The 13,169-nt window shown below is 40.3% G+C and overlaps 1 protein-coding gene across 4 annotated transcripts in view; it reads left to right on the top strand.

Moving 5' to 3' along the window:
- The window catches only part of LOC137847011 (zinc finger protein 131-like), a 78,166-nt gene that overhangs the window by 53,380 nt on the left and 11,617 nt on the right, over window positions 1–13,169 (top strand). For 3 of the 4 annotated variants that reach the window (XM_068665211.1, XM_068665213.1, XM_068665212.1), the window contains exons 2-5: window positions 1,325–1,463; window positions 3,048–3,149; window positions 3,444–3,588; window positions 9,648–10,336. In XM_068665211.1, the coding sequence (XP_068521312.1) occupies window positions 1,325–1,463; window positions 3,048–3,149; window positions 3,444–3,588; window positions 9,648–10,336 (1,075 nt within the window). Of the gene's footprint in view, window positions 1–1,324; window positions 1,464–3,047; window positions 3,150–3,443; window positions 3,589–9,647; window positions 10,337–13,169 lie in introns of those variants that run through there. The other variant, XM_068665215.1, reaches the window with a different exon arrangement.

Below are 13,169 nucleotides of genomic sequence, written 5' to 3'. Positions count from 1 at the left end.
TAGTCACACAGGGGAGTTAGTACACATGGTGGCATCAGCTCAGATGTAGTTAATACATGTCAAGACAGGTTTATACTCAGGACTTTCCAATTCCAATCACACACAAAAATCTGTACCAGGAGTCAGGGAGCAAGAGGTGGTTCTGCATAAGCAGCAGACTAACATCTACATCTTCTCCATGGGCACAGTTTTACTTAACCTCTTCAGGTCTGAGAACTTCTGCAACTCCCACCCCTAGCTATTTTTATTATATTAGTAAGGGAGGAAGGGCCATCAAATTACTAAAGTGTAGTAACACTTTAAATCCCTGGCAGCTTCTATGTATTCAGAAGCTGAACAGTACTGCCTTATTACATCCTGTGAGAAATATCTCAATAATTTTCTCAGACAGGGTCTTCTGTGAAGCGAATTTATTCCCAATTGCAATAGTGGGCGTCCTGCAAACAGGAGTGCACAGTAAAAGTATATCATAACCTTATATTCCCTATTACCTGATGCTTAATTCCTCCCCCATTTCTTCATTGGCTGAGTACTACAGGTTCACAAACTACTCAATGCTTTTCTATACCATATATGTACAATTTTATTTGACCAACCTTTAATTTCTCCTTTTCCCCTTTTTTCCCCCCTTCTTCTCTCGTGATTAGAGAGCCCATGATTTTTGTTTTTACTGTTTTTGCAGTGCTCGTCCTGTTTTTCTTAGCTATCCTCCTTATTTTGGAACAATGAGACCTTCTGCTATCCCCTTATCTGCTTAACATTGCCCTTTGTTATGATTGCACAATTACTTTTAAATATATATGGTTAGTTTTCTACTGCAAAAACACAACTTTGATTCTCACAGTCCTTACTTAATTAAACATCTTGTGTTCGCTAGATAGAAAATGTGAGTTAAATAAGGAAATGTTAAGAACTGTTCTTCCACTAAGTGGATTGGTAGAATTGTAGGAAGTGACTGCATAAAGATTTTGATGTTATGCTGATGAGATGCTGTTAAATAGTTAGATGTGCAGATGTTACATCCCTACTTTATTTACTTTGAGGCAGGTGGGTCCTTGCTAAATCTGTAGAATAAAGAAATACACAGTTTGACTGTTCTTTGATGTGTACATATAGAAGGCCATACTCATACTTCATTAACCCTGATGTTTCCTACCTGTTAGCTGAAATAAGATAAACCAGTTACCATGACATTTTGGTGCTTCTATTGTTTTTTATAGTCCCTGAGAAGTGCCATTTAATTTGTGTTTGTATGCTAACTTGACTGTGCATAGTGTTTACTGAACGACTCAGTATTCTTTCTTTGCTAATGCATCTTTCCCAGACTACTACTTTGGCCATGGAAGCTGAAGAAATGATGGAATGTATCCAGGAATTCCCAGAACACTATAAAGTTATTTTGGATAGACTGAATGAACAACGTGAGCAGGACCAGTTCACAGACATCACTCTGATTGTGGATGGTATGTATAGGCCTGTGGACCAGTTGGTATACAGAGAATTCTGAAAGCTGTGCTGGGAAGATGGTGGGTTTGTCATGGGTCAGCTGTCAAACTGGGCTGCTAACAAGTTCTTTATTCTGTACTGGTCTATGAGTTGCTTGCAGATTTTCTTTTAAAGTCTTGGGATAAACAGTCTCCAGTAGTGATTAATAATTGTGCTTCTGCTTTTCTGAACAAGTGGCTAAATATTTTCAGATAGTATACCACTTTGTAACTGCTATACTTATTTAATGTTATCTAAGTATTTCCAAAATGCTGCAAAAAATGTTTTTCTCTAACTTAACCTGTTTGCATGCAGAGAACTTGTATACATATTATTTAAAAAGCAAAAGCTTGCTTCTGTAGTATCTACTTACTATTCTTAATACATAGTTAAAACAAGGTAGAAGAACTCACTTTTCTTTTTCTGTGTTCTAGAGATATAAGTATTAGTTTAAAAGGAAGACAGAGATAAGTGCTTATTATCCCATTAGAAAAGGGGGTGTATCCCATTAGAAAAGGGGGGGGTGTCTGATTGCTTAAGATTGCTTCTTATCCCAAATGTATCTTAGAATGAATGAGCACTTCAAGGAAGACAGGCAGTGTCCAGTAGGACAGACTTAGCTAAAGGAATACCACCTGACCCTTGAAAGGATAGCAATAACTCATTTGAAGTAAAAGAGTTGTATAGAGTCTGGATTAGAAAAAAGGAAACAAATGAAGAAAAGACTGTTCTGGAATTGCCATAGTTTCACTGACAGTGCTCGCACAAAACTTAGCGTGAATGTTTCTATCCTGTGGAGACTTATGAATGTTCATGCCTGTGCCAAGGAGAAGGCAACAGAGTTATGGGGAATACAAAGCCTGGAAAACAGGAAGAGCAGAGCAGAACTGCTTTTGTTCTGCTGGGATGTTTATGCTAGCTGAAGTGGTGATAAAATAGATCAGTCTGTAAGAGTGGCAAAAAGCACAGCTAACTTGGATAAAACCTGGCAGTTGAGTTCAAGACATACAGGAAAAAAGTTCATGCAAAGATTTGCCATGATTTAAATATCTGAAAAGAGGAACACTCTGAAGTGAATGAGTTCTTTAGCTGATTGAGTTGCAGAGGAAATCCACATACAGTACCATTCCCAGGAAAGACCTTAATTCATGAACATTCAGAGATTCTGGGAGTTGGCAAATAGCTTCCTTCCTTTCAGTACTTAACTGTCTGCCCCTTTAGAATTTCAAAACCTTAATATGTTACCGCTTCTTGTGCAATTTGAGCCTTCTACTTTGATAGTTGATACTCATTGGGTCTAAGGAAATTTTAGTAGTCTAATTGTCAGTTCCAGACATTCTTCCTGGGAGTTCAGCAAGGTAAGTGATGTCAGCAAGGGTCTGTATGAGAATGAGATAAGCTAGCTGCAGTAGCATCCCATGTTACAGGGAGACATTAAGTGAATGTATGGTGCTAGAGTAGATTTGTAGACTGGGTTTTACAGCTGTTTTGTGTATTGTCACTTATTCTGCAGTATAAGTAAGAAAAGTGTTCTCCTAAACAAAATTTTTTTCTGTCTGCAGGTCACCATTTCAAAGCTCATAAGGCTGTTCTTGCTGCTTGTAGCCAGTTCTTCTACAAATTCTTCCAAGATTTCACTCAGGAGCCCTTAGTGGAGATTGAAGGTAGTATGATTGATGCAGTTAAAAAATCAAAAAAAAAAAAAAAAAAAAAAAGAGTTGTATATCAAAGCTTGAAATGAATGTGATATCCTTGGTACAGGCTGATATGCATGCTTGGTCATACCAGATAATTTTTTATGTCTCAGCTCTTGAATTGTTCTGAGGCAGCTGTTGCTACTGGAAAAAGCTTCCCTTGAAATAAAAACAAAAAGAAAAATGTCAGTTTTGAATTAAGCCTTTTAGAAGGGAGAGTGTGAGGTTCTGAGGTGCTAACTTGCTTTCCTTGCTTATAAACAGGTGTAAGTAATATGGCATTTCGTCACCTAATAGAGTTCACCTATACAGCAAAACTAATGGTCCAAGGTGAGGAGGAAGCAAATGATGTTTGGAAAGCAGCTGAGTATTTACAGATGTTAGAAGCAATCAAAGCACTTGAAATCAGGTAAACACATAAGCCTCTTTTTCTTCCCAGCACTTAAATATAGCCTTAAGAATCCTTTTAACAGAGCTGGCTGCAAGTATTTTGCAGTGTTGTTCCTTATCCTGGAACCTCCTGAACTTGTGGGGGGCTGTATAATTCTGATCCATATCTTATAGTAGAAGAGTATAAAGGCTAAAAAGAAATAAAAAGGAATGTTGCATTCTTTGAGCTGGAACTTGGTGGCAAGTGACATGGCTGGTAAACACCAAAAATTCATAGCCCTATAATGTCTGTGGTAACTAATACCAGGTCTGTGCTATCTGACTGCCCATACCTGATTGAGAGCTGGATGTACAGGTGACAGTGTGCCTTAGGTAATTAGACCACATTAACAAGTATGGGCTAGTATTTGATTTCATGCAGCTTTATGCTGCTTCTGAGAGAATAGGCAGTGATTTTGAAGCTTCCTGGTAGAAAATACAAAATATCAAACTTCTTGAGTAAATCATATCATAGAAGGGACCTTAAAGATCATCTGGTTCCAACCCCCCTGCCATAGGCAGGGATGCCACCCGCTAGATCAGGTTTGCCAGGGCCCCATCCAGCCTGGCCTTGAACACCACCAGGGATGGGGGATCCACAGCCTCTCTGGGCAACCTGTTCCAGTGCCTCACCACCCTCTGAGTAAAGAACTTCTTCCTAACATCCGATCTAAATCTCCCCTCTTTTAGTTTAAAATCATTCCCCCTTGTTCTATCATTATCTACACAAGTAAAGAGTCCCTCTCCATCTTTTTTAAAAGTCCCCTTTAAGTACTGAAAGGCCACAATGAGGTCTCCCCAGAGCCTTATCTTCTCCAGGCTGAACATCCCCAGCTCTCTCAGCTCTCTCTTCATAGGAGAGGTGTTCCAGCCCTCTCATCATCTTTGTGGCTCTCCTCTGGACCTGTTCTAACAGGTCCACATCCTTCTTGTGCTGGGGGCCCCAGACTTGGACACAGTACTCCAAGTGGGGCCTCAAAAGGGTGGAGTAGAGGGGGACAATCACCCCCCTTGACCTACTGGCCATGCCTCTCTTGATGCAGCCCAGGCTGCGGTTGGCCTTCTGGGCTGCAAGCGCACACTGCTGGCTCGTGTCGAGTTTCTCATCCACCAGAACCCCCAAATCCCTCCGCAGGGCTGCTCTCAAGGAGTTCTTCCAGTCTGTACTCATGCCTGAGATTGCTCCAATCTAGGTGCAGCACTTTGCATTTGGACTTGTTGAACCTCATTTTGGTTCATGTGGGCCAACTTCTCAAGCTTGTCCAGGTCACTTTGTACAGCATCCCTTCCTTCTGTTATATCAACTGCACCGCTCATCCTGGTGTCATCTGCAAACTTGCTGAGGGTGCACTCAGTCTCATCATCTGCATCACTGTTGAAGATATTGAAAAGCACCAGTCCCAAGACAGACTCCTGAGGGACACCGCTCATCACCAGCTTCCACCTGGACATAGAACCATTGACGCTCTCTGGGTGCGTCCATCAAGCCACTTCCTTATCCACCAAATGGTCCACCCTTCAAATCCATCTCTCTCCACTGTAGAAATCAGGATGCCATGTGGGACAGTGTCAAAAGCCTTACATAAGTCCCGGTAGATGACATCAGTCGGTCTTGCCTTGTCAACTGAAATATAATTGTTATAACAAGTTTTATACTGAATTAGTACATAATCAGATGTTGCTATGGCACCTTTTATCCAGTACCTGTAACTGTGCGCCATCACAGAACTCCAACCTGAGAAAAGTAGGTGCTATTCCCATCATGCTTTTTTTTTTTTTCTTGCCCTTCTTTCCCTTTTACTTTCACAGAGTGCTGTTATGTTATCATTCCTTCTGTGTTCTCCTCTGTTCTTTCATCATGAAGCAGAGGGATGGGCAATAAATGTCTCCTGGTCTTATGGTTATCCTTGCTTTCTCTTCTAGACCTACTGGCCTTTGCATCAAGGCTAAGATTCCTCTTTATCTTCCCATAAATGTGTTAGCCAAGGGGAGTGGCATTGGCCCAGAGTTCTCCTAGTAGTCCATTAGCATTTTGTTTTAAAAAATAAGAGGAAAAAAAAAAAAACACCTCCATGACATGATATGGGAAACTTGGTTTTCAACATCAGTGTTGATTTTTTTGGTTTTTGAATTAACTTATTCTGTGCTTATTCTGGGGATTGGCAATTGAGCTGAAAATGGGTATTTTTTTCCTTAATAGGAGAGGTGGAATTGTGCATTTCTGGTCTTACCCTCCAACAACACCAACACATCTCTTTTTGACATTAAGATTAAGCGTGGTAGAATCAAAATAACTCTCTTTTTTTCCCCCAGATTTGATTTTTAAAAAAAAAAAAAAAAAGCAGACCTTTGGAGTCTGCTTGAGAAATTGAAAAGAAACTTAAAACTGAAAAAGTGTGTTCTAATTGGTATTGCTTTGAGTTGGTATGTACCAACTGTAGAGCTGTTGAAACAAGGTTCGGATCAATCCATCAAGCTAAACTGTCCAGTCTGCAATTAATTATTCCACATTACTACGTAATGTTATGTAGTTCATTGGTTATCTACGTCTAGTAAACATTGTATTTCCTTGTAACGTAAGAATTAAATGTTTTGCTTAACAGATGCATGCAAGCCAGTATATGCTTAATTATTTCCATTGTTCATAGACTGCAAAGGTTGTGGGGGGGGGTTATTTTGTTTGTTTGTTGTTGTTTTGGTAGAAAAACAAACTTGAGTATCACTGTCAGTCTCTTCCACAGTAGAAGGGGGGGGGATTGCAATACAGTGTCTTGGTCTAAACTCTGACTGAAAAGGATAAGCTTCAGAACCCAGCTGAAGTAGAAATGATAATTGAACTAACCATTTTGGTTTAACCCAGCAGGTATCTGAGTATCACACAGCTATTTGCTCGCTCCCCAGCAGTGGGATGGGGGGGAGAAGCAAGGGAAAATAATGTTGATAAATTATGATAAAGGAATATACAAAGCAAGTGATGCTCAATGCAATTGTTTGCCATCTGCTGACTGATGCCTAGCCAGACCCCAAGCAGGGGTCTTAGCTGTGCCCCTCCCAGCTTCTTGTGTACCCCAAGTCTCCTCCTTGGCAGGGTAATATGAGAAGCTGAGAAGTTCTTGGCTTAGTTGTTGCAGAGCAGTGCTTAAGCTAAACATCTGTGTGTTATCAGCATTATTCTCATCCTAAATCTAAAACACAGCACCACACCAGTGTTGTGGTTCCGCTCGAGTGGGCAGCCGAGCTCCACCACAGCCGCTCTCTCACTCCCCCTCCTCAAAGAGGAATGGGGAGAAAATATGATGAAAAGGGCTCAAGGGTTGAGATAAGGACAAGAAAATCACGTAATAATTATTGTAACGGGCAAAACAGACTCAGCATAAGGAGATAGTAAGATTTATTGCTTATTACTAACAAGCTAGAGAAGTGAGAAACAAAGGAAAGAAACCAAAAGCACCTTCCCCCCCCCATCCACCCTCTTCCACCTCCTCCCCCTCGAGCGGTGCAGGGGAATGGGGGTTATGGTCAGTCTACAGCACTTCTCTGCTGCTCCTTCTCAGTCACTCTCGTCCCCTGTGCTGTGGGGTCCCACCCATGGGATACAGTCCTTGATGAACTGATCCGGCGTGGGCTTCCCACAGGCAGCAGCTCTTCAAGAACTGCTCCAGATATGGGTCCGTACCACAGGGTCCATCCCTCAGGAGAAAACTGCTCCAACCTGGATCCCCCACGGGCAGCAGCTCCTGCCAGGTCACCTGCTCCTGCGTGGTCTCCTCTCCACGGGCTACAGGTCTGGCACGGAATCTGTTCTGGCAGGGGTCTTCCACAGGCGGCAGCCTCCGTCGGTGCAGGGCCACCTGCTCCACTGTGGTCTCCTCCACGGACTGCAGCATGGAACCCTGCTCCCCCGTGGTACTCCATGGGCTGCAGGGGGACATCCTGCTTCACCATGGTCCTCACCACAGGCCGCAGGGGACTTTGACTACGGCGCCTGGAGCACCTCTTCCCCCTCCTACACTGACCTTGGTGCCTGCAAGGCTGTTTCTCACTCTCCCAGCTGCTGTGTGACGCAGCTTTTTTTTCCCTGTCTTAAATATGCTCTCACAGAGGTGAAAAACAACATCGCTTATTGGCTCAGCTCTGGAAAACAATGGGGCCCTTCCCAAACATGGGGCAGCTTCTAGATCCTTCTCACAGAAACCACCCCTATGGCTCCCTGCTACCAAAACCTTGCCACGTAAACCCACTACAACCAGTTACTAGGAAGAAAATGAAATCCCGGCCAAAACCAGGGCACTAATCTCTTGTATAATGTATCCAAGAGTTGGACATTACTACCTAGACTAGAAAGAAAACAACCAGCTGTTATTCCTTAAAATGCAGTTGTATGGTGTGTATCCTTATACAAAGCTTCACACGTGAACCACACAGTGTGCTCAAGAATATTAGTCTCCTCTTTCCTGAGCAGTTGATTCTTTTGGTATATAATTCTGGAGCTACTTGTGGTAATGTGCAAAGTAACTTGACACTTTCTAGACAGAAATACAGGGTATACGAAACAGCAAGTTTAACTGTTTTATCTTCCTATGGATATTGTAAGGTGTAATTTGATAAGCTGTATCCTGCATTAGGTCATTAGCCACATATTTCTGGCATTTGACATATAAATACTTGAAGCCATATTTGCCTATTACTAGATGACCCAGAAGTGATAGGGACTAGATTAAGTGAAATGATTCATCAGGCTGCAGAGGAAAGTAAAAGCATACTCTCCTCAGTCTGATTTGAGGGGAAGATCATCTGCCCATTTTTGAAACTGAATACTGAAATGTAAGTGCTGTGGATAGTCTTGAGGGTCTCACTTGAAAGCACTGGCTCGCTCAGCTCTGCCTATCCCTGACATCTTGGAGGAAGAGGGTTGTGTGTGCCTGGTGCAGAGGCAAAAGGAACAGAGCTGGAGGAAACATAGGAAAGATTTTTGGTAGAAAAGCAAACTTGAGTATTGCTGTCAGACTCTTCTCCAAAGTATAAGGGGGAGGAATTGTAATACAGTGCCTCAGTCTAAGTCTTAATCTTATTTTTGAGTTGGAACTCCACCCTTTGGGTAAATCTTTTTCCCAAGTACAGAATTTCACAAGTTTCTTAGATAAACCTATACCATTAGCCCAAACTGGTCTTATTGATGTGTTTTGTGTCATTCAAGCAAGAGTGTTGTGGTTTAATGCTGGCAGGCAGATAAGTACCATACAGCTGCTTTTTTGCTCTCCCCAGGTAGGATGGGGGAGAGAACTGGGAAGGTAAAAGTGGAAGAACTTATAGGTTGAGATAAGACAGCTTACTAAGTAAAGCAAAAGCCACACACACAAGCAAAACAAGGAATTCATTTGTTACTTCCCATTGGCAGGCAGGTGTTCAGACGCTTCCAGGAAAACAGAGCTCATCGGCTTCTTGGGAAGACAAATGCCATCACTTCAACTACAACCCCCTCCCCCCCTTCCTCCTTTGTTTCAGCTCTTATTACTGAGCATGATGTCATATGGTATAGAATATCTATTTTGTCAATCTGGGTCAGCTGTCCTTGCTGTGTCCCCTCTGCCATTCTGGTGCACCCCAGTCTTCTTGCTAGCAGGGCAGCATAAGAAGCAGAAAAGTCCTTGGCTCTGTGTAAGCACTGCTCTTCAACAACTAAAAATATTGGTGTGTTATCACCACTATTTTTATCGGAAATCCAAAACACAGCATTGTGTGAGCCTCTATGGAGAAAATTAACTCCATCCCAGCCAAAATCATGACACAGCACTTTAAAACACTTCAGTAACCTTATGTAAAAGGCTCTACAGCTTTAACCTTGCTATTTTACAGCTCTAAGGAGTATCAGTTAAGGACAGATTAGCTTCTGAAATACACACAGGATATGTGGTCATTCATTATTCAATTTCTTTGAGAAATACCTAGAAAATGTTTAATGCAGAAACTCACTATCAGGCAGGAATTATTACGTAAGTGCTTGTGGATTTTAACCATGTTTATGCAAATGCTTTACAGGAACAAAGAAAATTCATCACCCTTAGAATCAAATCAAATACAAGGTAAAGATAAAGTGAAAAAGAGGAAGATAGCTGAGACCTCTAATGTTATAACAGAAACACTGCCATCTGCAGAATCGGAGCCTATTGAAATTGAGGTTGAGATTGCTGAAGGGACAATTGAAATGGAAGATGATAGCGTCAAGACACTTGAAGAAGTAGCTTTTGCAGAGCAATCCATAAAGTGCATACAGACAACGGGTACATCAGATGAATCTGCTTTGGCTCTTTTGGCAGATATTACCAGCAAGTATCGTCAGGGAGAACGAAAATGCCAGATCCAAGAAGAAGGTGACAGTGCAACTGATCCCTTATGCAAACAGGTAGAAGGTATTGAAATTGTGGAACTTCAGCTATCACACATGAACAATTTATTCCACTGTGAGAAATGTAACTGTTCATTTAAATTGTTTTACCATTTTAAAGAACACATGAAAACACATTCTACTGAGAGTTACAAGTGTGACATATGCAATAAAAGGTACCTACGAGAGAGTGCTTTGAAACAGCACCTCACCTGTTACCACGTTGATGAAGGTGGTGCCAGCAAGAAGCAAAGACCTGGCAAAAAAATACATATATGCCAGTACTGTGAAAAACAGTTTGACCACTTTGGACATTTTAAAGAGCACCTCCGGAAGCACACAGGTAAGAGTAATACTATAGGCATGTACATGTGGCTTTGAATCTAGCACTTTGAATTTCTGCATATTTTGGGGAAGTAGAGAATATGCTGAAGAGAACACGCAAGTCCCAAATGCTAGAAATACTTGGCTTCTAGTTACAACTAAAATCATAGAATTTTGGTGTTGATTCTATGCTGATTTTTTTTCCCATTGATATAAACTGTGAGGAATCGAGTTTTTTTTTTTTTTTTTTTAAGTGGTTAAAAATAGGCACCTAAAACCAGAAAATCCTAATGAAGCTTCTCTCAAGTGTGTTAAACTTTTTTTTTTTTTTTTAATACTTTGTAAGGCATGTTTACTTCTTAAAAAGTGCCAAACTGAGTAGCTACTTTTATTTTCGCAGCTGTGATTTTGTCAGGGTGAAATACCACCCCTATCCTTGCTCTTAACATCTCATCTCATGATTTGATTTTGTTTGTTAACTAACACAACAAAGTATTTCTATTGACTATAGTAGACTTTTGTTATCCAGTTTTCATAAAGGCAGATTTTACAATAGCATCTTCTGAGTACAAAATTACTTGTGCTCCTTTCTTATAATGTGGGAGGTTAACATGCTACTTCATCTCATTGAAATGTCTTTACTGTCTGTACAGATACTTAGTGTTATATAGATAACTCTTTGAATGTAAAATATATGGTCCTGATCCTTCCATATATTTTTATTTAATATGTCAGTCATGAGTCATCAGTAAGAATTTAATGGAGGGTAGCATCCCTCTTCTTTCTCAGCTTGTTGTTAAAGTCTTTTATTTGAACTTCTTTGCATCTGTGTATGGGACTCCTGATTATTGATACATGACGCTGTATCCAGTCTAATCCCAGTAGCCCCTTTAAAGTTGCATTTGTAAAAAGTCTTTGGCAAATCCTTATTCCCTATAAAGTAGGAAGTGTTTCTTCAATATAGCTAAGTCAACTACGAGCTACGTAATGAAAGCGTTTTCAGAGAAAAGTTTATGGCAGATTAACAGAGTAAACCAAATATCACCATATGGTGGTGGTGGTTTGTTGTGACAAAGAACTTTGGGGACCAAGCAACTTAGCATATCACAAACAATGTATAGTACTTTATCAATATTTATTGATACAAATATAACACATGGAATGTAATTACTTTTAGTTTAGCATTTTGAAAGCCTTAAGCTTAAAATCAGACCTGATACTACCATTTCACTGTGGTCTAAGATCAGTGGAAAAAATCCTGTTGAGCCCAAAGACTTTCTGAACTCTGATTTCTGTATAGCATTGGTTGAATACTAAAATGAAAAATGAAGAGTCCATGAAGAAAACTTCCTACAAACTATCTCATCCTGCTGTTGTTTAATCACAGCACCAGCAATGACATTCAAGTAACAAGTGCAGAAGAAATAGACACCTTATTAATTTTGGTAATTCTTCTTGATGTAGGAGTTTGATATCAGCAAAAGCTGTTCTCTTGTTTCAAGAAAATAAATTAGGAAGGGTAACCTTGGAGCTTCTTTCTCACACACTTCTACAGTGCCTTAAGAATCCTCTGAATCTCTTAAGAAACCATAAAAAAAAAAAACAACCTCAAAATTGTCTTGCATGTAATGTGCCCATGAACATACTAACAAAGTCATCTCCAGAATTTATAAACAGGAAGATTTTTTTGCATGTTGTAATGATTCTTTATTTACTGCATGAGAATCAATGTGAATTTGCTTGCCAATTGTAGGTAACTCACAGGACAGAAATTCTGCCAGGTTTAATGTATATCCTTTGAAGTCAATAGCTCTAATTTGTCTTGCACAAGAAGAGCAATTTCCTCATACAGAAGTCAATCTTAGAAGGAAGCTATTGCTCTTGATATGCTTGTCTAATCCTGGTATTTTGGAAAGCCTATATCCCCTAGCAGAAAGAGACACTGGACAGCTTTGATTTCCTCTGATTTTACTGGGAATTTTGACTTCTAAATATTTCTCAAATTTATTTATTTATTTTAACTTTTATGGAGCATGAGTTTGCTCACATGAGTGAAGATGGAAGTGAGGGAGTTTTGATGTGCTCCAAGCAGCTAAACGTCTGAAAACTCTGTAAGTGAAGTGATTTGTATACAGATTATACGAACTTGTTAGGAAAAAAATAAGGGCTTTGCTATTGTGTGGTAAATCTAAAATATGTTTTTACAGGAAGTGTACTTTAACATCTTCCATAGTTGTGAATAAGTGGACTCTGAATACCTTGAATAAATAATTGCAAAGAGTTTGTTTGATAAATGCCTACCTTTGGGGTACTTGTGGGGGGAAAAAATAAAAAGCTGGGTTTATTCTTTCTTTCTAAACACAAATAATGACGTGGTAGCTTTATAGTTAGGGATGTATTCCTTGGTATTTCTTACACATTAGGCAAATAAAAATCAGTGTTGTTAGACATTTCTTTGGGTTAACAATATTTATTTTGGACCATCTCCTTCCTGTGGCTATAGGATTACAAAGGGACCAGCACAATATCAGACTGTCTTCTCTCAGAATTTCTGTCCTGTGAGTTACTCACAATTGGTGAGGGAAATCTCATTCTTCTTCATACAGTGAAAAAAAGATCAACACTAGATCCAGTCAAAAACCTCCCTCTTTAGAATATCTCAATTAGATGAGGTTAAACTTGCAGCTGAATCATACTCAGGAGAAGAGAAACAGGCTGTCATCTTTAGTAGAGGCGTTCAGCCCCCTGCTCACATTGCCAATGCCTCTCTCAAGGTAATGGCGGCCTGGCATGCCGTGCATGCATTCTGTCACCCTTGTGAGATGTACAACTTGGGTCACAGTGCTGATTTG

This window comes from Anas acuta, chromosome W (genome assembly GCF_963932015.1).
Source record: "Anas acuta chromosome W, bAnaAcu1.1, whole genome shotgun sequence".
Lineage (NCBI taxonomy): Eukaryota > Metazoa > Chordata > Aves > Anseriformes > Anatidae > Anas > Anas acuta.
The sequence above is the reverse complement of the archived record's forward strand: the minus strand, read 5'-3'. Positions and strand labels throughout refer to the sequence as shown.